Genomic DNA, 25,798 nt, shown 5'->3' with positions numbered 1-25,798 from the left:
TTTTGTCAATCGTGTGTCCAGGATGACTGTCTTTAAATAGATTTAGATTCGTTATCAGTTCAGTCTCTGTCTTGATCTTCTTTTCTTTAAGGAAAGTAAATACTAGGTCTGTCACGTTGTTGAGGACATTGTCAATGAGTAGCATGTCTAGGATTTGCGTCGGGTCCTTGATGTCACATTTTGCTAGCTCTAACCATTTTATCATGTTAGTCCTCATGTCGAATATTATTCTGTTGAAGTCCCCATCTTTTTTCAATTTAGTGTCCCTGAATAGCTTACGATAGAAATCTGAGTTTTTTCCAAAGTGTTCTAGTAATCTAGTCTTTACTGCTGCATAGTCTTTCTTTTGGTCTACAGTTAAAGTGGAAATGATGTTGAGGGGTTCTCCGGACAAATTTGCTAGTAGGTGTTTGGCCATGTCCTCATTGTTAAGACTATAGGTTGAGGCTATATGCTCAAATTGGACTAAATAGTTTTCAAGTGTTTCATCTTTTGAATTATATTTATGGAATTTGGAGATGAATGGCTTTGTTGTAGACTGTTGGGTATTAATATTGGAATTTGTTTTGGCAGCTTCTAGTTCTAGTTCTTTTTGTCTAGTTTCTAGTTCTTTTAATGTTTTCTGATGAGCTCTTTCAGCAGCTCTTTCTTCCCTATCTCTAATTTGTTTCTTTTCTTCCCTTTCTTCCCTTTCTTTCTTTTCAGCCTTTTCTAATTCTTTTTTAATAAATTCCTTTTTCTCATCCCCTTCTAGTTCCATGATTTTCACTAGCTCTAAAATTTTGTCATAGGAAGACATGTTTAATGCTTTGTGTATTTAATTAAGTGAGAAAAGAAAAATGTACTGTGTTATACTTGTCAATACAGTGTGTGTCAATTATTTAACATGTGTATATTACACAATAATATAAAAAATTCAATCAATGGTTACAATGTAATGAAAGAATGTGGTGATAATTGTGAAACTAATGTATAGATCTAGATCAAAATTTACTCAGTTACTCAATTATAAACTATTCAAATTCAATATTCACAAATATCAATATATGTTATACATGTGTGCTGTTGTGCCAGAGTAAGATAGTAAAAAATGTAAATTAGTAAGAGAAAGAAAAATATATGTACAGTATAAATAAAAAGGACAAACACAGAAACAATATAGAGAACAACACAGTCTGCTTTTAAAGAAATTAATAAAAAGTAGAAATGTGACAGGAGAAATACAGATATATGGATACAGGACTTTTAAACAAACAACAATATAGATACAGATTAAGTACACTGACAGAAATACAAACAAGACTCAACAGCTAAATAAATATTTTCCCACTATATTCTATGACCTCCGTACCAACAAGGAGAGCCTCAAACGCATTGGGCCTTATAGAGGTTAAAGAACAAATAGGATAGACCCTAATAGATCCTATTGTTATGATAGTTCATAAAATAGTCCCTCTCCAGCCACCCTTAAAAGAACACTTAGAAAAATGAAATCAAAATATGGCTCCAAAAATGCCAAGAGTTATCAATTACTAACTCTACTAACAATCAAGTTTAATTACTGCTACATCAAAGCAAAATCCATGTACTTTATAATCATATGCATGTATTTAATTTGTTAATAGTGACTTACAGACTCTTTTCTTGTTGACTAGTGTAGTTTAATCCTCTTCTCTCTTGTAGCTTGTGAGATGCAAATACAGTTTGGGTGGTTGAGTAATAATCCATGTATAGGTAATCCAATTTAAGAATAATAATCCATGTATACTATAAGTAATCCAATTTAAGAATACACGTTACTATGAGCATTAAAGTGGTAGAAGAAAAATAATCCAGTTCAATGCCATAAGATGGCTCAAATGCTCAAATTTACAATGCAGATAAGTTCTGTCAAGTACTCCAAAGTAATCCACAATGATGAATAGTGGCGAGCAATGGTGATGAAGCGGTGTATCTGTCATTAGTGTCATCAAGCGATGTCTTGAATGGTATGGCTCTTTCTTTCAGACGACACCTGTAGCTCTAGATAGGAATCGAGTCGTCTTCTGTTTTCGGTTTCGCACCGGACAGGTGTCAGAGGTAGATCTAGGAACGGGGTTGGCGTTGAATGGATCTCAGGATGCAGGAATCGAGTCGTCTTCTGTTTTCGGTTTCACACCGGACAGGTGTCAGAGGTAGATCTAGGAGCGGGGTTGGTGTTGAATGGATCTCAGGATGCAGGCGTTACTTGAATGGATCTTGTGGGCAGGCTGGCTTTGGTACTTGTTTAGTTGGACGCCATCTTGAGAAAAAAAAGTACCGGTCTAACGTGTAGCCTTGCGCTGTTTACTATAGAGGCGATTGAGATCCTTTTAAGACTCCTTTACTGGTCACCAAAGGCCAAATGTCACCTATGTTGTAGGTCCATACTGTTAGTTAACAGCCATACTGGCCACCAAATGTCGCTACCTGGTTTTGGCTGTAGGCGTAGCGGCGTGGGTGCGTCCGTGTGTTGTAGGTACCTCTTCTGGTACGGCTATAATGCTCCTCTTAGCGATGTACTTTACTAGACGCACTAGATTTGCAAGTGCGCAACATTACTAATATACTAAAGTCTCTTACGACAACATTTAGAATTACTGATAAACACAGTGGTAGCAGACGTGGAATTTATTATATATATAGATAAATTACAGAAAATACTGGCGACTTCAGCCGTCACAAAATATACACCAATAAATACTGGCTGTTCATGCCATGTGGAATGAGTAATCACATCAATGAAATGTTCAAAATATAAGTCCGAAGAAAACTCTCAAGTTAACATTAAATCCGATTCATTAAGGTACATATTACAGACAGAGAAAATTGTACATCCACTCTCTGCTGGAGTTCTTCACTAACTAACTTTGACCCTTATTTCAGAGTCCTTTAACTTATTCACATAACCTCGTGCTTGCCCGCACGGAATGTTACAATAGGTGACTGAGTGTCACTTCATGTCACAGAGGTTCTAAAACTGGACTGTGACAGGCCACATAAAAAACTTACTATGACCTGAGTGGCCTTATGTTGATCCTGGGAAAATACTGGGCTTTATCCGGGAGATGAGGTTGACTACTAAAATTTTGAGTTGAGATTGGGCAAAGTACTTGTAAATATATATATATTTACAACTGATTTTTATTAAATTATAAAAATTTTCACTATTTGAGTTGTGAGTGGACCTTATTTTTAATAACTTAGTTGTGTAACTTTTAGCACTTGACCTATGACGGGGAAGTAAACCTTGGGGGATTATGGGCAGGACATGGCCTAATTTGTGCCCATGTGCCAAAAGCCCAAAATATCAAATATATTTGTTTCACTGATTATAAAAACTGAATGAATGAAAAGGAACTCTGCTAAACATTTTTTGACAAGCAAATGTGAGCAAGCATTTGAATTTCTTAGTTTTAAGCAAGAGCAACCAAAAGATGAGAAAGGCTTAAAAAGCAGAGAATGTTCCGCAATGAAACTAACTATTAAATCTTCCATGAGAGACACGCTTTTATGCCATTCGTGCATTCCATTCCATTACCAGCTGTTTCCAAGCAATAGACCTAGATGATAAATCAATGACACTGGACTTGTAAAACATTTGTTTTGATCTATCTTATAAAAAAACAGACATTACTACAAAAAAACAAAAGATTATTACGTCCTAAGCAAGTTAATGACTTAAACTCAACAAGATCTATCATCTACTAATCTAGTTGCTAATGTGTACATTTTGTTTTCCCTTCATTAGTTAGAAAGTTTGTTAATCATAATAAATGTTTCAATCCTTGTTTTACACAATAATTCAAAAGAATAGAAAAAGAAAACATTTAAAAAAAAAACTGGTACATACAATGTACACTCACTGGACTATAAAGAAAGTGAATTGTTAAAAGAATTTTTTTTTTATTTCATGACTCAATAAAGTGTTTTTTGTTTGGTGTGATTGGTGACTGGTCTTTGTGATGGTAAAAAGAAATTTGCCTGGTGCTTTTTAATGTTTAAAATCTGTTTTAAGTACTGTAGGATATTGCATCATTCAAAAAGGAGTCTAAGGATATTTTGATTGTTGCTAATCTTGATTCAAGTATTTAAGATATTGAATAATCTATTTATATTAGTACATTCACATTACCAAACAGTGCCAAAACATTAAGACTCCTTTATTACTGTATTCTTAGAAAAAAAAAATTAAAACCATTTGGGATCAACTTTAAAAAAATTAGTTTAATGAACACATTTGATACAATTAATATGTTATCAGGTTGGAAATAAATTGATTACATCATACATCAAGATAAAACAAGGAGAATATATAGACTATTAAAAAATTCAACCTTTTAACCAACCACAGAGTCTGGATTTACATAAGGCTTCCACAAGTCGGAGACGTCACTGGGGTTGTAGTTATTGAGCAGTGCACTAATGTCTATTGGTTGGAAGTAACGCAGGTTATGGCTGGAACAAAAAGAAAGACATTAAATTAGCTGAAAGCATAACTGTTAACTAGAAATGCTACACTTAATAATCATAAACAACACCAGCACCCAAACGTCAGATTCATGAGTAATTACACACATGACACATAACATTCCAACATTCACTCCCTTAGTCAAGGGGGAATCATTCAAGATACTCATTTAAACAATATGAAAAAATTAATTACAATTTCTCTTTTCTTTTTCTCATTCATTCTTCCTTTAAATATTAAACGCAATAATCCAGAAAAAAAAAAATGTAGGAAAACCAATTGAGGAATAGGAAAATACATATTATATAGGCAAGTATTTAGTACTGACCACTAACACAATGAAAGAGAGTTGTGTAAAGCAAAATGACTAAAAAACCAAACAACTCTTGGCCCGTGAACCTGGCGTAAATTATAAAATTTGTTTTATTCAGTAAACAACGTCAACAATAATAACAATAATTCCTTATGGTCAGTGTAAGCTTTAAAGGTTAGTAACAATTCTTCAGTGAGGTCTGTGTTAATCGAAAACCCAGTTATTTATAAGTCAGTGTTAGACAATGTTAGTTAAAGGTTCAATACCAACACTTTGCTTAGGATTACTTTTAGGTTAAGAGCCAATGTATGAAATAAAAATTGTCCTTTTCGGATTTTCTTTTTTTTTTTAATAAACTTACAAATATTCAAACTAGAATGTTTACTCATCAAAAGGGGAAGATTTTAAATATTTCTCAAACTTTAAAATTCCAAGGCGATCTTCTTTGGTGAGCTTAAAGCAGTAAAATTCAGTTGAGTATCAGCATTGTGCAAGGCATTACACCAGTTTAAGAATAACTGTGTGCAAAAAAACATCTTTCTTACATTTAGTTATAGAGATTTAGTATGTTATGGCAGGATTAGAAATTAGTTATTTGTTTCAGGAATAGGGGGGAAGTTTTTACTTAGCGACGATGATGTAAAGTTTTTTAAAAAGTAAGAACACTTTAGGAGACGCTATAAACAAGACGCTTTTCTTATTACAGTAGGAATAAGAAACATTATAAAGATGGCTAGTAGTAGATGACATTCGACGGTTCCTTTCTTGAGTATTAAACGTGTTTGATGTTCAACACTAGCGTCGACTACCTACATTGATTGTTTCGGCCTTTCGCTGGTGTTACTGTATTGGTTTGCGAGTTACCTCCTGTTTATTTCATTGGTTGTATTCGACACCGCTTAAGAGCCTTAACAAGTAATACAGAGATGAAAAAAAAGAGAGCACTTCAAGGATAGCTTCCTGGTTGTGTGGTATGCACTCTGGACTGTCCTTCGATGGTTACAATGGTGCCACGTTAATACTCTGACCACTGCTAACCAATGCCATTTCACAGGAGATTTGGGCTAGAATGTAAATATTTTCCTATTTAAACATATTTTTGAAAACTTATAAAACTGATCCTATTCAGATTACGTCTCACTTTTGTGGTAGCAACAGGCCTTGGTTTCAAAGTCTTCATGAAATAGCCATGATCTTTATAAACAAATCTGCAAGTCTAAAAATTTTTTTATATCTCTGTTTCTTTTTTTTTAAAGTTAAATTTTAATGAATTAAAAAAAATGTATTAGAAATTTACAGTTTGCGATGTTTCAAATACTTACAAATCAGGCTTTGTTTCAGAGCCAGTAGCTGGATAGAGGGACTCATAGACTCGGTTATCACCCTCACCATGGATTGCATATGCATTGAACTTGGTAACAGCTGGTGGAAAATATCCTCTGGGCAGGATGGCCTCCCCTGTCCAACGGTCACCATCAATGGTAGCGGTGTAAGTGGTCAGTGGCAGTTTGTCCTGAAAATTAAAATGTCATTGTATCTCATCAGTAGAAGAATTTTTAAAAAAATTGAACAGGTGTATATTTCAATCAGTATTCAATCTTCCTTTTCAAGGATGCTTGGAAAGATGTTTGGCAAAATATGCTGTGACATATGTAGTTAAAACTTCTTTGTTCTCATTTTACATGTCGGAGGGTTCAGATCAGTAATCCTATATCTCCTGAGATGAACTGCACAGTGGTTTCCAGATTAACGATTTCTGTGCGTTAAAAGATGTGAAACCTACCATATATATAAGAAAACAAAAACATACTGACATACTGAATTTGATTTTATATCCATCTTAAAAGAATAATAAGTAAATAGTATGTTTTATTTAGCTGGCAGAATACCTTCAAACAACTTTTTTCTACAGTAAGATTAGCTTCAAACATTTCCTGTTAGTAACTATGGAACTTTAAGTCCACAACGCAAATTTACTAAGTTGACACCCCATTCTTGAATGCTAATAATGATGAGCTGAATAGCTATGTAACCTAGAGGGTCAAAATTTTTGTAGTGAATGATATGGGAAGACATATCACAGCTGACACTTCATATATAGTCTGACAGTTACAGAACCAGGGTGGTGTCGGATTATCAAAAACATCAAATTACAAAAGTTTAGCTGCACTAAATAGCATGCGCGGACTCAAAATTTAGCCTTACATGTCTAGAAAATTATGATGTAAAATATTCTCTTAGACTTTCAATGGTATAAAATAAACAATAGACGAAAAAGAAAAATTTATTGATCTGAAAAATGATTCCTCAACTTGTGGATTCAAGTGTTTTTCTTTTGGTTTGGTTTTCAATGGATTTTACAAAATGTTGTATTTTTTCCAAAATTTTCATAATGCTTTAAGAAGTAGATTGCCCAATGCTATAAATTAAAAAAAATGGCAGTAGGAGTAGTCCAATGCCATAAATTAAAAAAATGGGGGTGGGAGTTTCACAGTGGTCATACCTCTTAATAATTTTCCAATTTTGCAGGAAGAGAGAATGTTTTATGCTTACACCTGCCAACTTTGTTCACCATCATACAAGGCAAAACAAAAACGTCCACACAAAAAATTACGGCAGGTAAACCTAATACATGTATTTATCACAGTCAGACAATCAAAAACGTATCACCACTTAACACAGCAAGGAACACATGAGAAGAGGCGAGACTGCAAGTCAGAACATGGATGTGCAGCTGAAGAATTCATTGTTTTCAAGCCAACCCCATCTTGGATTACTGGGAGTTCAGATGAAAAAATGTTGGACTATCAGGGGTCAAGTCTATAACAATATGCACCATAGACAAAGCAACAAGTGATTTCCATACAAACCTTTACAGCGTGCCTTTCACCATTCAATATCAGCAGCAGATGTTGTCCCCAGCTGGAGTTACAAAGACAAAAAAAAATTCTTTTAGTACTATTCAACATAACAAGTACATACAGTAGAATATGGTAAATTGAATAAAAAATAGAAAAAAAAAAGGCACACTAACTTAGTTAAGTCAATAGTTTCTATGAAGAAAAAAAATATTATATAGATTATTTCAAACAGCACTAATAGTGTAAATGCTTAAAGCTGCGCTAAATAGTTATATTAAACTCTATTGAGCGCTGTAGAAGCCAATGAAAGGGAATGGACAAGATCTGATCACAAATTCCACTCATTAAACATTATCAACTGTTACTTATACATTTGTTTCATTACAGGTTTAGGTAGTTCTTTCAGAAATGAAGACTATTACATCGTAGTAGGTTGGCATGTGATGAAGGCAGACATGATTCAAGTTCAGGACCAACGCATGACAGTCTGAAGCATGTATCACTTGACCATGCAGCTTTTCCTACCACAAAATGATTTCTTTTTCATAGAATTGAACTTAATGGGCTATATAATGAAAAAAACAACACTGAATACAGTGTGCTTTTTAAAGTAGACAAAGATAAAAATGTGCATACAAAATTACTGTCAAATTGTTTTTTAGTTTTTTTTTAGTTTATATATTACTTATACATATGCACTATTAGCAATTTTGCATACATCTCTTAATAATACCTAACCAATAGTGGGAATATCATAACAATATAATATTCTTTTTCTTATTGAAGTGATTTTAATTCTTTGTTTTTGTTAAAACAGTTTAAAAAACAGTTGTTGTTTTTTTGTCATGTTTCAAAGAAATTTTATAATTGAAGAAAATATTATTTCAGGCAAAAAATCATTCACAGAATAATTTCTACTAAAGTTAACTCTTTATCTCTGTAATTATTTTTCTCATTCCGATAGAATCATTAATTTTGCTCATTTGTAAATCGTGTAAATCGCTATCCTGTTATAATTCTATCTCATCTCTGCTTGTGGTCCCTTCTGGGGCATAGGCCACCAACCAGCTTCCTCCAGGCATCTCGGTTCTGCAGGAGTCTCTTCAACTGTCTTGCCCATCTGCTTCCAAATCACAGAGCCATGTTATGATTAAACTTCAATAACTTTTTTGTTTATCAGAAAATGTTATAGTTGGTATTGAATTATAGGAGAATGCATGCTCTTTTTACACAACAAAAACTAAAGTTTCTAAATCTAAAAATCAATTTAATTGCATGGGGTCAAATCAAAGTTGACATTGTCAATTAGGAGAGAAAGAGTTAATATGAGTAATCCAACAATATTTTACTTACGGTCCCAGTTCAACTTCAAGATACTGGTTCTTGTCATTCAAAAAGAAGGCTTCCACAACTAAAATGAAAACAACACAAAAGTCATGTTATATAGCACTTTTGAACTATGTACCTAAAGCTTGATAGGTACTTTACAAATGAAAGAGACTTAAACCAGACTAGCAATGCAGACTTATGAAGGACTGAGCAAAACAGTGCAGATAAAAATCTAGGAAAATTCCAAAATAATAACTGGCAATAAATGTAAATATAGTTTGTACAAATGGGTGAAAATTGTATTCTTAAAAGTAAAGCATTATTTAGTGTCAGCCAGTGAAATGCCTACTTTTAGGTCATGAAAGGCACTGATTCCCTACAGGGCTTCAAAGGGCTTCAAACGGCCAACAGGGCTTCAAAGTGGACTTCAGTATCGGAGGCAAAAAGATGGCAGGTGTCACAAATTTTAAATTAAAATACCTGGGAGCTATCATTTCAGTTGAAGGAACCAACTAGTGGCCAGAATTCCATTGCATAGTCCACAGCAGCACTTGGATAGCTCAAAACAATTTTGGAAAGACAGAGGCATAGCCCTAAACACTAGAATTAGACTGATGTGACAGATGCGCTCCTTGGCCAAATTCTTGTATGCTTGCGAATCTAACTGCAGATCTAGAGAAGAGGATCATAGAATGGAGTTGCTATAGAGGGATCCTAAGTATCACTGTGAAAATAGGGCCCATGATTGATGACCAACAGACTATTGTCAAAAAATGCAAGTTAAAACTTAATGGCCATATCACTATGTTTTCAGGGCTTGCAAAGATCTTCTTTCAGAAAACAGTAAAAAAAAAAATTATAGCTTTTATATAGCGCTACTTTCATGCTTATAGCATGCTCAGAGCGCTTTTGGTCCAATCTCATTTGTGGACCGGTGGGGGGAAGGGGGTATCTAGGAGTTGGTTTTCCGTGCTGCCTTTAGGCGCTCAGTACTAGGAAAAAGAAGAAGAGACAGACCAAGAAAGAGTGGACAGGCCAGTCACTGGAATAGATTGAACTTAAGGCAAAAGACAGAGAGGAATGGAGGAAGTCAGTCAACAGATCATATGTGGTGCAAAAATGTTCCATAGAAAAAGCGATAGGTGAAGGTAAAGATTAAAAAATAATGTTAAATAAAACCCAAAGAACAATCACTAAAACAACAATGTGATGATTGGTTATATTGTTTGTTCTAAGATGTGATGTAGTTTCACCTATGATTCAATTCCACCACATTCATAGAACCATTGTAGATCAACATTAGAATTGTTAGTATTTCATAGTTAATAAAACCAAAGTCCATATCAACAAAATGGTGACTGGCATTCATAATGTGCAACACTTAACCACACTTCAGCAAGAAAAAAACTAAATGACATTGTCCCCCTTAGCCCACCTGCCAACAACTGGTACGATTAACAACACAAAAACAATTATTAATTTTAACTGAAAGATATTATTGATGTTACTTAAAATCAACAATCACATTTTAAAGTATTCCCAAAGTAAGCAGGGCTATATCACAGTTGTTGTTTACATTTTGCTATTATTATGTAAATGTAGACCTAAAAGACACTGACGTTCATAGTATCATTTAATTAAGGTTCCATTTCGGACGTCAAAGAGAATCAGATGAAGTGTCAAGATACTCCAAATTTACTCCAATCAATTTAATAAAGATTTATACCATCCAGCTTTAGTTCTTCTAAACTAATTTTTATTATGGCCTTGGGAGAATTTCCAACAGAGTAAATGAACAATCCTTTTCTTTAAAGTCCTTTGATTAGGGGGCTAATTAAGGCAACAAGCCCTAAACTGAATGTAATTTGAAACAGATGTGTATATTGTTCAACCCTTTGTCAAAGCGAATAACATTATATATATATATATAAAATAAGTTTGTTTATTGAGTTCATGTTTTTAAAGAATGGAAGTTTGCTTGAGATTTAAGATGGTTTGCTTTTTAGTACACTTATTACACTGCTAATGAAGAAACTGTAAAAACTTTGTGTTTAATTTTTTATTACTAACATTTCAAAATTTACCTTCATAGTCCCAGAGCCCAGGAAATGGTTGTCCAGCTGGTCCGTTAGGTCTACCAGGGCTGTTAAAAAAAGGGGCCAATATTTTGATGATCATCCCACCATCAGCTGATGGCGATAATGAAATTTTGACAGGTTCATGCTTAACACAGTTACCATTCCATGTAGTTCTTATGGCAAAATTCCTGAAGAAATAGAATCAGTATTTTCAAACAGTATCTTAACTATGCTGCAAATGTTATATTGGCTTACACAAAATAAAATACAGCATGTGGCACATGATTCCAATTACCTAAATCCATCAGCCGTCCAGTGTTTTGGCCCTGATATTCGACACACAGGCAATGTTGATAGGTATGAGTTAAATAGGACAAATAATATCAACACAGTTAATATCACAACAAGGATCCGGCTCAGCCAGAGAGTGAATGAATGTTTAGCAGAGCTATTTTTCGACATAATTCTTTCTTCTAAATTTTTTCAGCACAAGACTCTTCATTATTGCTGATTGCCTTTACATGGTTGAAAACCTGTTATGGTAATTTAAAACAAGTTTCAATGTAAAGTGCAAAGGTATGTCTGTCGTCTACTGACAAGTTGGATTAACTGTTAAATAAAAATCTTAATTATTAAAATTATACATATCTAGCAGAAAAAGAAATCTCAATTTTTTTTTACAAGAACAAATTTTTTATTGAATTTTTTATAAATATTATTAAAACAGAAAACAGTGAACTACCGATTCATAATGAACTTACTACTTATATTGGTAAAACAAATTTATAAAATTTTATGTCATGTAAGTCAAAAAGATATGCTAGCATCAAGTCAAGACATAAATAGATTCTAGATCTAGATAGATAATTTAGATATATGATATGCTATATAATAGATCTAGAATCTAGACTATTCTAGACCTAGATCTCGTATCTCTTAATTAGTCTAATCTAAGATTGTCTATAGTTATAGTCCTATAGACAGTATAGATACTATCTCTACTCTAGTCTAGATATCTAGATCTGTCTTAGTCTATACTCTAGTCTATACCCTCTATCTTATCTAGAAATCATCATAATGACTAGAATAGATCTATGAATTCTATGACTAGACTTCACTAGACTATACTCTACTAACTTAGAGACTTAGACTTAGATCTAGATTTTATTTTGTGACTAGATTTGACTAGATTCTATCACTAGATCTATTTTTTTTTCACACATTGTGACTGTCACTAGTGTCACACAATCAGTCACTAATCACTGATTTAATCAGTGCCAATCATAGTCACAGTCACAACATACTAAATACTACATAGTCATAGTGATAGTGACAATGATAATTAATTTAAAGAATGTTTAGATTCTAGAAACTTAAAGATTCTTGATATCTAGATCTACACCATTTGTCGAAGATCAGATCTAAATGATTTGTAAAGCAAAGAATAGATGCAAACACTCACATACTAAGAAAGGATAATTATAAATGGTGACAGATGTAATGTAGATCTAGATTACAACTAAAATTCAGCGAATGCTAAAAAGTACGGAAGCTTACATAGATCACATGACTTGACATAGATATTTTTTTTCTGTGTATTGCTCTTACTCTTAGACTTGTCAAGTCTGTAAACTCGCAAAGCCGGAAATATCACCTTGTTTAGGTAAAAATAACGGGTTGACCTGCTAAAGTAGATCTGATTATAAGAAATTCACAAGGTAAGAAACACAACAAATAGCTTTAAAAACTAGATCAGATCTAGATCTATATTTTTCTATTGTAGACCTAGTCTGTAGACAGTAGACACTGCTTGTAACTTTACACTTGTATTACTTTAGAATAATTACTACTACTAGTGAGTCTGAGTACTACATCTAGATCTAGATCTAGTAAACATTCAAATAAAGAAGATTTAATAATAATACATCGAGGTGGCCGATATGCGAGACGAAACCCGGGTGGCCGACAACCATCCATTACTCTAGATCTAGATTCTAGAATCTAATTAGTTTAATAAGTTTACGTGACTAGACTCTAGACTAGACTAGATCTAGATTCTAGTTTTGGTCTCAGACTCAAACAAATATCTAGGTCTAGATTCTAGATCAAGATCTAATAAGTTTAATAAAATAAGTCAATTACTGAATTAGTGAGAATTACTCAGTTACTGTGAATTAGATCTAGATTCTAGATCTAGGTCAATCTAGGTCTAGATCTAGGTCTAGAATCTAGATTTAGAATATTAGATTCTACTTTTTTTTCTAGATAAATCTAGAATCTACTCTAGTCTAGATCTAGACTCTAGATCTAGATCTATAATTGATACGCAGATTGAGATTCATTTCACTGAATTTCAGGTTTCAAAAATTGTAGTATTTTAATTTGTAGATCAGATCTAGATTAGATTCTAGAGTGTGTCTAGTCAGTCTAGACTGTCTAGAGTTGCAGTTACAGTCTAGATCTAGATCTTTAAAATTATAAATCTAGAGTTATGAGTCTAGATTGATTTAGATTACATCTGAGATCTAGATTATTGTTATTGTACTAGTACTGTAGATCAGAATGTCTAGATTTAGATCTATAACACTATAATATATAATACCGGTATTATATTTATATATTTAATATATATATATAGAGAGAGAGGGAGACTAGATATATGACTATAGGCCTATAATTATTTTTTTAATAGAGGCTATTGCCTATATGATATCAATATATCAAAATAAGATCTAAATTCTAAATCTTGTATAGATCTAGAATCTATCTCTATAACTCTATACTCTGTTATACTACTCTAATCTATTAACTCAATAGATTAATTGAATAGATCTTCATCTAACTAGATGTGCATAAAACATACATGTTATTATTTCAAGTTTGTGTTAAAAAGAATTGAACCCCCCCCCCCCCCCCCCCCCAAAAAAAAAAATCAGCACTTTGTCACTTCATTGTTTATTAAATTGTTCGAAATATAATTACACACTTCTGCTGCCAGCTCCTGATTTTTCATGATTGACTCTCAAAGCCTTTCCCATGGAACCAGTTTTAATAAGTAGTCAGCAGTAATTGTTGCTGTGATAATTTGGGCTTCACTTTTTTTTCTTTTGCTTCAGTCAAGGTGTGCGACAAATTCTGGATTTGGACCCACTTAATTTTGAGATTATAATTTGTTGAAGGCGGAAATTTCAACTTAAAAAAAAAACAATTTTATAAAGAAAATCTTTGTAATATGAGCTTTAAGTTGTTTTTATATTTGTTTTTGGGGTGGAAGCTTTAGATGTAAAGGGGTCTGTGGCTCCTTCCTTTGTGGTCGAAGATAAGCATATTTCTTATTTCCTCGAAGATGACTGTAAAGTCCAAGCCTCTCTTTAAAAAGCTGGCCAAATACATGGCATGGGTAAGTTGAGTAAATTGCAGATAGGCCTGCTTCTTCTCTCTGCTTTTTGTTGGTTCTACATTTTTTTTATGCTGGACACTCTCCTTGCTTCGTATCTCGAGACACCACCACTAACGGCTTCAAGCCATCTGGAGTAGTAATACCATGGTAGAAGTAGGAGGTGTTGACTGCAATGAGGAGGATGCTTCAGGGAGGGTGGGACTATCTTATGAAATGGTCGACTAATCATCAAGGGCCTCATAGCCAATGCTTCTGGAAAGGGGTCTCTACTGTGCTTACAGATAGTAAAGCTGGTACAATACTCTTCAAATAACTGGTTGCAGTTCTCAAATAAAATAAGTAATAAGTAAAATATGTTTTTAGGAATAGATTTGGGAGCTCGGATTCTCTGCATCTTGTTAATGAAGTCAGTAGTTCTCACTCTGTTTTATTTTACTCCTTTCAATGTTTGGTTTTGAGAAAACGTGGAAAAACCTCACATGGGTTTCATAACATTTGGGAGTGACTTTATTTTTAAGTTAGGTTTCCCAAATTCCTTCTCTATCATGTTTCAATGAATTATTGAATGAATTAAACCTCTTAACAAGGGTTCTAATCATTGATGGGTTCAAATGGAATGATGTGTGATGTGAATGATTTGAAAAGCAGTACAACAACAACATCATTGACTTTGTTCATGAATAAGATAGTAGAGGTTCTAAAATGTTCACACTGAGCGTCTAATTTTTGGTCCCTTTTGTGTCACAATGAATTTGAGTATATCTATTGACTGTTTGGTTGAAACCACAATTACAAACAGAATCTATCACATAAAGGATAGCCATATCAATAAAATAAAATGGGGCAGACATGTTTACATGTAGGCATCTGTTGTTTTTTCAATGTTAAATTTATTATTTTCTATTTTTGTTTAGACCTGCTATCGCAATTAACAATCAGTAGGTGTTGGTGCTATCTTCCCAGTACATAGTCTAGTCACTCTTGACCTGATTTAAGTCTAATCTAAGTTTGTTACAAAGATTTTTTTTTCTTCTCTGCATCACAGAATCAAAACAAAAAATCGAAATGCACTAAGTGCAATAACAGATTAACAGTGGGTAATCTCCCTTTTAAAGATCTTAATGGCAGGGGTCTCCACTTACTGTTACAAACTTAATAGCATAAATAGAAAAATCATCTAGTATTTAGAATTTTTTAATGAAGCTTTTGTTGAGATTAGATTACAGATTGGAGACACATACGATGATACATTTGGTCAGAAAAGTTATCAGTGTACGTAAATGACAAATAATAGGTTAAAATTATTGAGAATAGACATTTTTTTTTTTTGCTTGGATTTAAAAAAATAAGGCCAGGCCCCTGTTCTATCTCAAGAAGTTAATTTTTAACCTAGTTAGTTACTGTCCTCTGTATCTGTAAGAATATCAGATTGTTTAAAAGTTATCCTCAAAGAGCAAGAAAGTCTTCTGTGGAGCTGTTGGACTTAGTATTTACTCAAGCAACAAGTATTGTTTGATTTTACCACTGTACTATGCAAATGTGGGCAGATAACTCAGGGGAAAGTTGGACGAGTTTCTCACCTTTTTTTTTACATTGTTTAATTGGCAGCAAGCTATTTGTACAAAGACTCACATTGTTACGTAACACTCTATAAAATCTTCTTTATTGTCCTAAGACTTCTAAGACTCTTAGAATGCTTGGCTCATCAACCTGTCTGAACTGCTGTTCTTTCTAGGAGGGATTCAATCAGATGTAATTTTGTTAAATTCCTATTAACTAATGGCTCTTAGCTGAAGACGCTTGGGTTAGGAGCTCACCCGGAAATCTTCATATTCCATCTCCGTGCTGGTGTCTGCCATAAAACGGTTCATTTTGGGGGACGGTTTGGATAGTGACATGATTGTTGTTTGGGCTGCCTTCCAAACTCGCGAGAGAAATAGACTCGGTACCTAGGCAACCCAAACGGGAGTTCTGTTTCGTTTCCTTATTGTTCGTTCCAGTGAAGAGAGAAAACTTAGCTCATTCCATATGTCTCCGTTGGATCTTGAAAATCACATGGAAAGAAAAAGTGTGCAATACTGAGATCCTTGCACGAACAGGTATTCCCAGCATCTTTACAGCCCTCAGACAACGCCGCTTGCGCTGGCTTGGACATGTTCGCCGGATGGAGGACAAACTCATCCCAAAAGTCATCCTCTATGGACAACTCGCGACTGGCTCGAGAAAAAAATGGTCGCCCCCACCTCCGTTACATAGATGTAATAAAACGGGACCTCAAATCAGTGAACACCAATACTGACCATTGGGAAGACATAGCTCTAGACCCTACCAGATGGAGAGAGACAGTGACCAAGAAAGCTATGGATAGCGAAAGAACATGGGCCTCAGCCCTGGAAGAAAAACGGACAATGCGAAAAAGGGCCAGATTCTCTACCACCGAAGCAAAAGCCACCTTAACCTGCGCTATTTGTGGACGGGAGTGTCTCTCCAAAATAGGGCTCCACAGCCACAAGAGGAAGTGTGCGAGACGAACCATAGTCGTTCTACGACTTAAGGAGGCCAATGAGTTCGTCCATCGTGGTTCGATGATGACCACTTTTGTCTTCCGGGAGGGGGGGGGGGGGGCTGAGGGCTTTGCACAGGGGTTTTGTGCCTCCTCATGTGGACGAGACGCCCCCTTTAACGACCGTTTCACTCCCGGGGGGGGGGGGGCATGCTGAGAGTTGAGAGGTATTGATTGGCTCGTTAAGTTCTAGGTCTATCTACATATGCCTCTGCACATTTAAAAAAAAAAAGCGAATTAAATACAAAGGGCCTTAACATTCAATTTGGGCTTTGCATGAGCTCAATTTTCAGCTATCTTGTTTGTTATCTCGTTTTGGTATCTTTTTATTTATTTATATCTATGCAGTGTATTTATAAAGGCTTGCTGTCCTTGGCAATGTTGTGAAGACTTTTAAATTCCATACTTTAATTTTCACACAAATCAAGGGATATTTAAAAATTTTACACATGTAGGTTGCTTATTATGTCTTCCAGGACTTCAGGTTTGTGTTTCTTTGCATTGTCTCTTATGACAAATGACGCGATAATCCGAAATTTTGTAGGCTTCAAACCCCGTACACAGTGTTTGTTAGGAGAGGTTACTTTTAACATTGTTTTTAGAACTTTGGAATGTGTTAGTCCGCCATTTTGATGGTACCCCCCCCCCAATGTCAACAATGCCAACACTTACAGGCAGAGGCGTAGTGTGTGTGTGTGGGTGGGGAAATGGGGGCAGGATACCCCGTGCGCAACCCTCAGGGGTCACCTCACGCAGCCTACATTTCTATGTCATGTTCATGGTAAATGGGGGAGGGGAGGGTGCTAATAATGTACCTTTCCCCGGTTGCACGTTTTGCTCACTACGCCTCTGCTTGCAGGTCACGTGACTATATAAAACAACGCATTGTATAACAAATAATTTTAATAAATCAATTACCGGTACTTTATATTTAATACAACATTAAACTTGAGTCATGTCTTTGCACGAGGGCGGCCATTCGCAAATTATGGATAATAGGCCTACTGATACTCAGTAATAGAAAAAAAAAATATATATAGATGGAACACTGGGCCTTTAGCTGTTAATGAAAAAAAAAATTAACGAAATGATCTTTCTGAAATTTTAATAACGCGTGCTATCACGCATCGCGAGTTTATGTGCGAAATTTAAATTCAATAGGTCAACTAGATGTTATTAAAATAAATGATTGACATTTTTTGTTATTAGGACGAATGTGTGAGTTAACTGTAGAAATGTGGGTCAGCCTGGCCCTTGTGGTTTGCACTTCGGTCTGATGTCATCTCCTAACATCCTGCAGAACGTGTTGAACTAATGACCGTCGGGAAACTTAAACAGCAAAGCCTCAAACACAACAAAAACTCTGCGTAGAATTTTCTCTCAAACTTATGTCAACCTCATAAAAAAAAATTGAAGCTTGAGGGAAATTCCCGGACAAAAACGACATTTTTTGGTCTTAAAATCGTATTAAATATTTTTCTGTTTGCACCGTTCTTTCTGTTCTAATGCCAGGGCATATGCCACGAGATGTGATGTGTACACATGAAACGTGATGGTGTACCTGACACACACACCTGCCTTCTCATTTCGTTAAGTCCCCTGGCATAGAGTGCTCTTTGTATGTTGATGACTTTGTCATTCTTACTTATGGGAAAAACATGAACACCTTAGAAAGGAAATTACAGTTATGTTTAAACAAAATTCAGGGTTGGGCAAACTATAATGGTTTCAAATTCTCTGACTCCAAAACAGTTAGTATGCATTTTTGTAATCTAAGGGGGCTCCACCCAGACCCTGAACTATTTATACACAAAAAGAAGATCCCTGTCGTGAAAACTACAAAATTTTTAGGCCTCACCTTAGATTCCAAATTTAATTTTCTCCCCCACATTAAGGAACTTAAGAAGAAATGCCAAAAGTCATTAAACATACTAAGAGTACTCAGCCATACGGACTGGGGAGCTGACAGAGATACCTTGCTGCTGCTCTATCGGAGTCTAATTCGATCCAAGCTAGACTACGGATCCATAATATATGGAGCAGCAAGGAAGTCGTACCTAAAAATACTGGAACCAATACAAAATGCTGCCCTGCGTCTCTGTCTCGGCGCGTTTCGTACATCACCTATCCCAAGTCTCCATGTGGAGGCTGGAGAACTCCCCATGGATATAAGAATGAAAAAGCTTGCAATGCAGTATATAGTCAAGCTAAAATCCAACCCCACGAACCCTGCTTTTGACTCCATATTTAACCCCACAGAGGTAGACTTATACAATCGAAGGCCTAACGTCATACAGCCGTTGGGCCTTCGAATGAGAGAACCCATCCAAAATTTAACCCCAACCATTGACCAAATCTCTAAAATAGAAACCCCTCAGAATCCTCCTTGGCTAATGAATAAACCTAAATTAAATTTATCCCTCCTTAATTTCAAAAAAGAAAATACAGACCCAAGCATACTACAAGTCCACTTTAGGGAACTGCAGGAGAGCTACGGAGATTGTGGCACCATCTACACAGACGGATCCAAAATGGAGGGAAAGGTCGCGTGTGCCTGCTCCTTTCGGAACAAAACAATCTCCCGTAGACTCCCCGATGGCTGCTCCATCTTTACGGCCGAATTGCACGCAATATTGCTTGCACTTATGGCCGTAAAAGCATCAGAAAGGAGTAAATTTATAATCTGCTCCGACTCCAAATCTGCATTGCAAGCTTTGGGGCGGATGAAGACTGACATCCCATTGGTACATAAGAGCCTGAAGCTGTTGGACCTAATAACAGCCGACCGTAGGGATGTCACCTTCATCTGGGTCCCCTCCCATGTTGGCATTGAGGGAAACGAAGCCGCAGACAGAGAAGCAAAGAGAGCCCTAAATCATGCGGTGTCAGGAACCCAAATTCCCTACTCGGACCTGAGACAAAGTATTGCCTCTGCCACCTATCGAGAGTGGCAGAACCGATGGGAGGCTGAGACTCACAGTAAACTCAGGCAGATTGTGGCGGATGTCAGGTGGCGGCCCACATCTAAGGGTCTGACAAGGCGTGGTAGCACAACCATGTCCAGACTTAGGATTGGCCACACCTACATCACGCACTCTTTTGTACTGAAGAGAGAGGAGCCCCCACTTTGCGAGTACTGTGACTCTCGCCTCACCGTGGAACATATCCTCGTTGATTGCCCCAGATACCAGGATGTCAGGGCGAAACATTTTAGAGCCACTAATCTAAAAACACTATTTAATAATGTCGACCCTGGGAAGGTACTGGGCTTTATTCGGGAAGTGGGGCTATCTACGAAGATCTGATTTCTGAATTTGTGAACATGCACTATTTACATTAGATTTTTACCAAATATTTAAATTTTTACTACCTTTACTATTTTAACTGTGAATAGACCTTAATTTTAATTATATTACTGTATAGAATCTGGCCCTTGTTGTTTAGAGAGAGAGTAGTCCTTAAGGGACTGCAGGCACGACATGGCCTAAATTGTGCCGATGTGCCTCAAATCAACAAATCAAATCACTCATTTCGTTAAGGCAAATATATTCTTTAGCTAATGCGAACTAAAATTTACGCTCCTGCACTTCCTTCCCCTTCAGTAAATAAATCCCGACCAGAACTTTTTTTCCATATGAAGGATATAGTTAGACTATTTTGTTTCTTTCATGTATCAAGGAGATTATCTTGCCCTTTTAAAACTAATTTTAGCAGCTGTATGTGCGTCCGTTTGTCACGTTTACATCGAGAAAAAAAGGAAGATCTGAGCCCGCTATTAAAAATCTGATTTCACAATAATTTGAGCTGAACTATTAAAACACTAAAAGGAGTCGTCAGCTACTTCTGTAAACTGTTTTTTTTTTTTTTTATAGCTTACAAAACTCAGTCCGTCTGTCTGTCTGGGAAAATTGCACGTTTTTTTTTCTCTCCCATTTCCCATTCTTGGAGGAAGTTGAAATTTTGCACAATTATTCCTAGTTGAAAACAACTCATGAATCAATCCAAAAATTTATCAATTAGGGGTTAAGCTATCATTTAGTGGCAATTAATTAGTTTTGTCGTAGGTCTTTTTGGAAAAGGGGAGATAAACCTTACTTTCCCTTAGATAAGCTTTGTTTAAGAAAAGGTTTTTAATATGCAAAAAAATGCAACATCTAAAGACATACTTTAAAGACTAATTTAACTACGTCACTATTAGAAATGGGAGAGACGCAACCAGAATAACGGATAAATGTAGTGGCTATGAAATAAGAATCTAGTCTCAAGTCTTACATATTGACAATACGTGTTTTAAAAATGTTAGTCTGTATTTGAATATGAGACTATCCTATGTAAATTAAAAACACCTTTTTAATCTTTAATCTACTAAGTGTTTGTGAGGCTACTGTAAGAAAATCTAACAAAATGACATAGGTATATTATTTGCTACACCAATTTTAAACTACTAATCTATTCTGTGCCAATCTGGGCAGTTATCTTCAAAAGTCAGAAATTACACTTAAACAGAACCTCATTTGGCCTAAGCAGCCTTCCGACATTACAACGGATGAAATGACTTTTTCTTTTACACTATCTGCACTGGTAGCACACTGGTAGGTTTCGTAATCATTTGCGTTTGAATGTTGTGTTCATAGACATAAATAAATATAGACTGGACGAAGGAAGTTACTTCATGTAACTTGAAAACATGTATATCTATTGTATTCGGATTTCCGAATTATGAAAAATGGCATGATCTTCATTCTTAGAGATTTAAAAAAAACACTAGTGAAAATAATGTAATACTTATATAGGTTATGGCTAAAATAGATATGAATACTCAACTTTTATACTGCTCATAAATGCTATATAATAAAGTACACAAAATTGCAAGTCACAAATTTTCGTTTCATAAAACTCTTTAATCGGCCTGTCTATATTTATTTATGTCTATGGTTGTGTTATGCAACCGAGTCTCTTTTTCAAAACGAGGCTTACACTTTGAAGTTTATACTCTTAATTGATATCAAACTACTTACCTTTCGTTAGAAGCCGTGGGAATTCCCGCTGCAAGAGCCAGGATGGAGAAAGCAAAAGCAATGAACATGTTCGTGCTTCAGTGTTGGTCTGACTGTGAACAACTTTTTTTCGTGTTCACCTTGAGCTAAGATCTTTGACCACGAAAGTGGGAGGAGATAATGAGAGGAGGACAGATAACATGCGTGCACACTACCTCTCGCAGGGGAGGGACATCATTCTATGCGTATGTGTGTGTATGTGATGGGGAGGGGGGTCACCGAAGATAGGCCTTTGAAGCACGCAATAGTACTTTTTGTAAAGAGGAAGATCTTTCGGGTAAACATTAGCTTCGAATGATACTTCAGTAATAGGCAGTCCTCTATTTGCTCAAAACCTTGAGCTAGCGCTGTTTCTAGTGTCTACAACTAATACGCATTATACAATCGTAACCGACTAGGACACTGTATCGCTTTTTCTGTAAACTAGTTCTTTGGCGTCTTTCCCTTCACCTATCCGTTTGTCTGTTGAACCGTTGGGGCACCACTCAAAATCATGTTGACTGTGTTTCTTCATTCCTCTCCGAGTTTAGCTTTGGATAGGATTTCTTTCAATGGCAGGCCTGTCCAGTTAATGTTGTTTTCTGTCTGCCTCTTCTTCTTTTTCCCGGTATTGTTCCCTGAAGGAAGGTCTTCGCGAGCACTGAGGACTTTGTGATATGGCCATAGAGTTTTTCTGCGTTGTTTTTGACAGTAATTATGGAGCAAAAGAAACGAAGCTGCCTTAGTCAAGAGAAAGACAAAGAAAACTTCCCTTATGAGCTAGCCCTAAAAGAGATGCATTTACATGCACGAACTGTGGCAAACTCCGCCGCTCCAGAATCGGCTTGATTAGTCACTCCAGATTCTGCCCCGTCTCAAGACGAAACCACCATCCAGTGACTCATCTGGGCGCATCCATTGTCTCCCGAGACAGAAGGAGCCATAGCATTACAAATTATTCATTTCCAATGCACCTCCTGATCCCCTTTACCACGTGTGCGACTAATTATTCGATGAAGTTTGTTTTTTTACTTTTACTTCCTTCCTACGAAATACTTGTGTTCAGAAATGGAGGTATATCTAGCTGGCTTTTAATTCTTGTTCCCTTTGTACAGAATAAGCATTGATAAGCTATCTAGCACTTCTGAAGCAAATCTCGAAGCTGTTCGCTTCTAGCACAAATTAGTTTGTATTATTTAATTGGCACCATTAATCTTTTTTATTTTAAACATTGGTTATATTTGTTTATATAGTCCGCTATCTTTGTTATTTTATTCAATATATAATGCAATGTCAATTCTGTACTATCTTATGTTTTTTTTTAATGATAAATGGTTCGTTCTTGTTATGGTCGAAGCATTGATGTTTAAAATCTCGAATTAATTTATTTATTTTAAGTCTTGCCTTTTTTTTTTTTATTGCCATTGACCTTACTAACAGCATTCATATTTTTGCTTATTTTATATTATATTTAATCTTCATATCTCACACACAAAATGCAGATGTCGACACTCGGAATACGACCGTAAAACTTTTACTAGATCATTTTCTTATTGTCAAAATACAACCATGTATTGTAATAACTGAATCACTCACGCGCACCTAACGCTCACATTGGGTCTAGAGCTCTCCCGAAACCCCAATCTTCATTTTTTTAACGCGTACAAAACTTCATGTTCCTCTACTCTATAGAACACTGTTTCTTTTATATACTACTGCTCTAGTGGACACATGATTGTCGAAACTATTTTGAGACTTCTCTCCCTTTGCATGAATGCCATTCGGTGCAGAGATAAAACGTTTTGATTTCTTTGGACAACTCCTTCAAAACTTGTGCACGTCATTTATCTGGTTATTTCCCCTGGCGGTCCTCGTTGATCGATTCCCCCCTCCCCCTTTTCCCCCAAACTTGAAACAAAGTCACCACGACCTAACCTCTGCCCCCGTATATGACGCAGCCTTCATTTCTAGGGTAAGGAATTCCGGGATCAATATTAGCATTACATAGGGTTCGCCTATTTCCGACTCTCTCTCTTCTCCCACTTTTCAAAGCCGGTAGCACTTACTTGATGTAGTCTAGAGAGTGAATGGGTACGTTTCTTTATATGCAGACACATTTGGACCTTAGATAAGACGATTGTTTTTGTTATATGCTGTCACTAAGGTGAACTTCTTACCCCCGACATATTACATTACCTAGCTGCTTTGTACTTTCTTGTTAACGGTAAGTCTTTGTTCATAGTTGCTAAGTCAGAGACTAAATAGTGTCTGTATTAGTTTCTACAAAAGCCGGTGCGTTTATAAAAGAGTGTTTAAGTCCTAGAAATAGCAATTTAAATAAATAACTTACATTAATGTCGGCTAGCTGATCATTCTTTAAAAGTGTCTGAGAAAAAAAAAAGGGGGGGGGGGGGGAGTGTTGAGTACGTATCGATAGTGTAAAGATAGAACATAATTAATTATTATTATGGAGAGGTCCACTTTAACTTACCGCGATTAACCGCCAGAAATATTTTTTTTTTGTTGTGAATGTTGTGACTATTGGCTCGTTTTTGTGATAGTCGAAGCATAAACTTCACAATAATGTTGAAAATCTTATCAGCTTTTTAAATTTATTAATAATAATAATATTTTTTTTTTGAAATAGAAGTCTCGATTTTTTGTTATTGCTAATGATGTTACTGATATGATTTACATTTTTGCTTATTTATATTATATTTAATGTTCACCAAAAAATATGCAGATATTTAACACTCAGAATATGACAGATATTTGCAGAGTAAAACTGTTACTAGATCATTTTCTTTTTAATACATGTACAATGTTCAATTGAATACACCGTTTACAAAGCAAATAAATAAATACTACTTCATTTGGCAAGGGAATGTAATTACATTTCTGAAGCTGCTCCCTTTGCAGTCCACCCAGCTCTAATGGGTACCTGACATTAGTTGGGGAAAAGCAAAGGCGGTGGGTCATAGTGCTGGTCACATGACACCCTCGTTATCCGTAGGCCAGAGAAACAGATGGCCTTTACATCATTTGCCCTATAGACCACATAGTCTGAAAGTCAAACTTTGCTTTACTACCCTTTACATTATAGCATGTTCACTGAATTCGTATTACTATTCTAGTTGTTCAACGAATTCAGCTAGATAGGTTAACAACGTTGAGCCTTGAGCTTTCTCTAAAATGTGTACACTTAGTACCGGTACCGGCATCCCGCTCATGTCATTGGAACGCCTTATACTGCGCGTGCTGTTCATACCTCTTGCTATTCTCATCTTTTCGGAATTAACTCTTCAACTGATATCAGCGATACTGAACCAATATCTAGAACTTTAATATTATTTTTTTTTTATTGGAGGATCTAATGGAGGGGTTCTCAACCTGTGGCTCGCGACCCCTTTGGGGGTCGATTGACGATTTGTCAGGGGTCGCCTAAGACAATCGAAAATATGGATTGTTTTTGTCTATTCTTTTTTGTGTGTGTTGGTGGAGGTGGGGGTCGCGGCAGAGTGGGGGGATTTTAAAAAGGGGTCGCCGAGCTTAAAAGGTTGAGAACCGCTGATCTAATGGATTATGATTGTTGAAAACGTTAGGTAAATAAAGTTCCCCTTTGAGACCTTGGGGTCTATTTGGCAGATGATGTTAAGGTCATCTTTTTTTTTTTATTGCCATTGGTTAACGAGTGGGGTCTCGTGTGGCCAGCACAGCGACCAACCGCCT

The 25,798-nt window shown here is 35.8% G+C and overlaps 2 protein-coding genes across 5 annotated transcripts in view; one reads left to right on the top strand and one right to left on the bottom strand.

Moving 5' to 3' along the window:
• Positions 1-4,225: 4,225 nt before the first annotated feature.
• LOC106076640 (UPF0462 protein C4orf33 homolog) lies at positions 4,226-22,212 on the bottom strand. Of its 3 annotated transcripts, none has more exons than XM_013237462.2 (7): positions 12,533-12,631; positions 11,366-11,603; positions 11,077-11,258; positions 9,017-9,074; positions 7,673-7,724; positions 6,125-6,315; positions 4,226-4,476 (listed from the first exon to the last, which is right to left on the bottom strand). In XM_013237462.2, the coding sequence occupies exons 2-7, from the start codon at positions 11,530-11,532 to the stop codon at positions 4,359-4,361; spliced, it is 768 nt and encodes a 255-aa protein (XP_013092916.2). In that variant the 5' UTR covers positions 11,533-11,603; positions 12,533-12,631; the 3' UTR covers positions 4,226-4,358. The 3 variants fall into 3 exon arrangements, with proteins under 3 accessions (XP_013092916.2, XP_013092917.2, XP_055893599.1); XM_013237463.2 differs by having other exon boundaries at positions 12,537-12,622; XM_056037624.1 differs by lacking the exons at positions 11,366-11,603; positions 12,533-12,631 and adding an exon at positions 22,052-22,212.
• LOC106053703 (mucin-5AC-like) overlaps positions 12,643-25,798 on the top strand; it is an 81,377-nt gene continuing 68,221 nt past the window's right edge. Inside the window, exon 1 of one of the 2 annotated variants that reach the window (XM_056037620.1) lies at positions 12,643-12,788. The gene's annotated coding sequence lies outside the window, so the exon portion shown is untranslated. Of the gene's footprint in view, positions 12,789-24,275; positions 24,294-25,798 lie in introns of those variants that run through there. The other variant, XM_056037622.1, reaches the window with a different exon arrangement.

Source organism: Biomphalaria glabrata, chromosome 8 (assembly GCF_947242115.1).
Source record: "Biomphalaria glabrata chromosome 8, xgBioGlab47.1, whole genome shotgun sequence".
Lineage (NCBI taxonomy): Eukaryota > Metazoa > Mollusca > Gastropoda > Planorbidae > Biomphalaria > Biomphalaria glabrata.
Note: the sequence above shows the minus strand (reverse complement) of the source record. Positions and strands in the feature narration are given on the sequence as shown.

Bases quoted from the DNA above. Each gene is read 5' to 3' on its own strand.
- LOC106076640 (XM_013237462.2), bottom strand. From the start codon at position 11,532: ATGTCGAAAAATAGCTCTGCTAAACATTCATTCACTCTCTGGCTGAGC. The intron at 11,259-11,365 runs GTAATTGGAATC...CTATTTCTTCAG, and splicing joins TGGACGGCTGATGGATTTAG to GAATTTTGCCATAAGAACTA. The intron at 7,725-9,016 runs GTAAGTAAAATA...TTGTAACTCCAG, and splicing joins CTTGAAGTTGAACTGGGACC to CTGGGGACAACATCTGCTGC.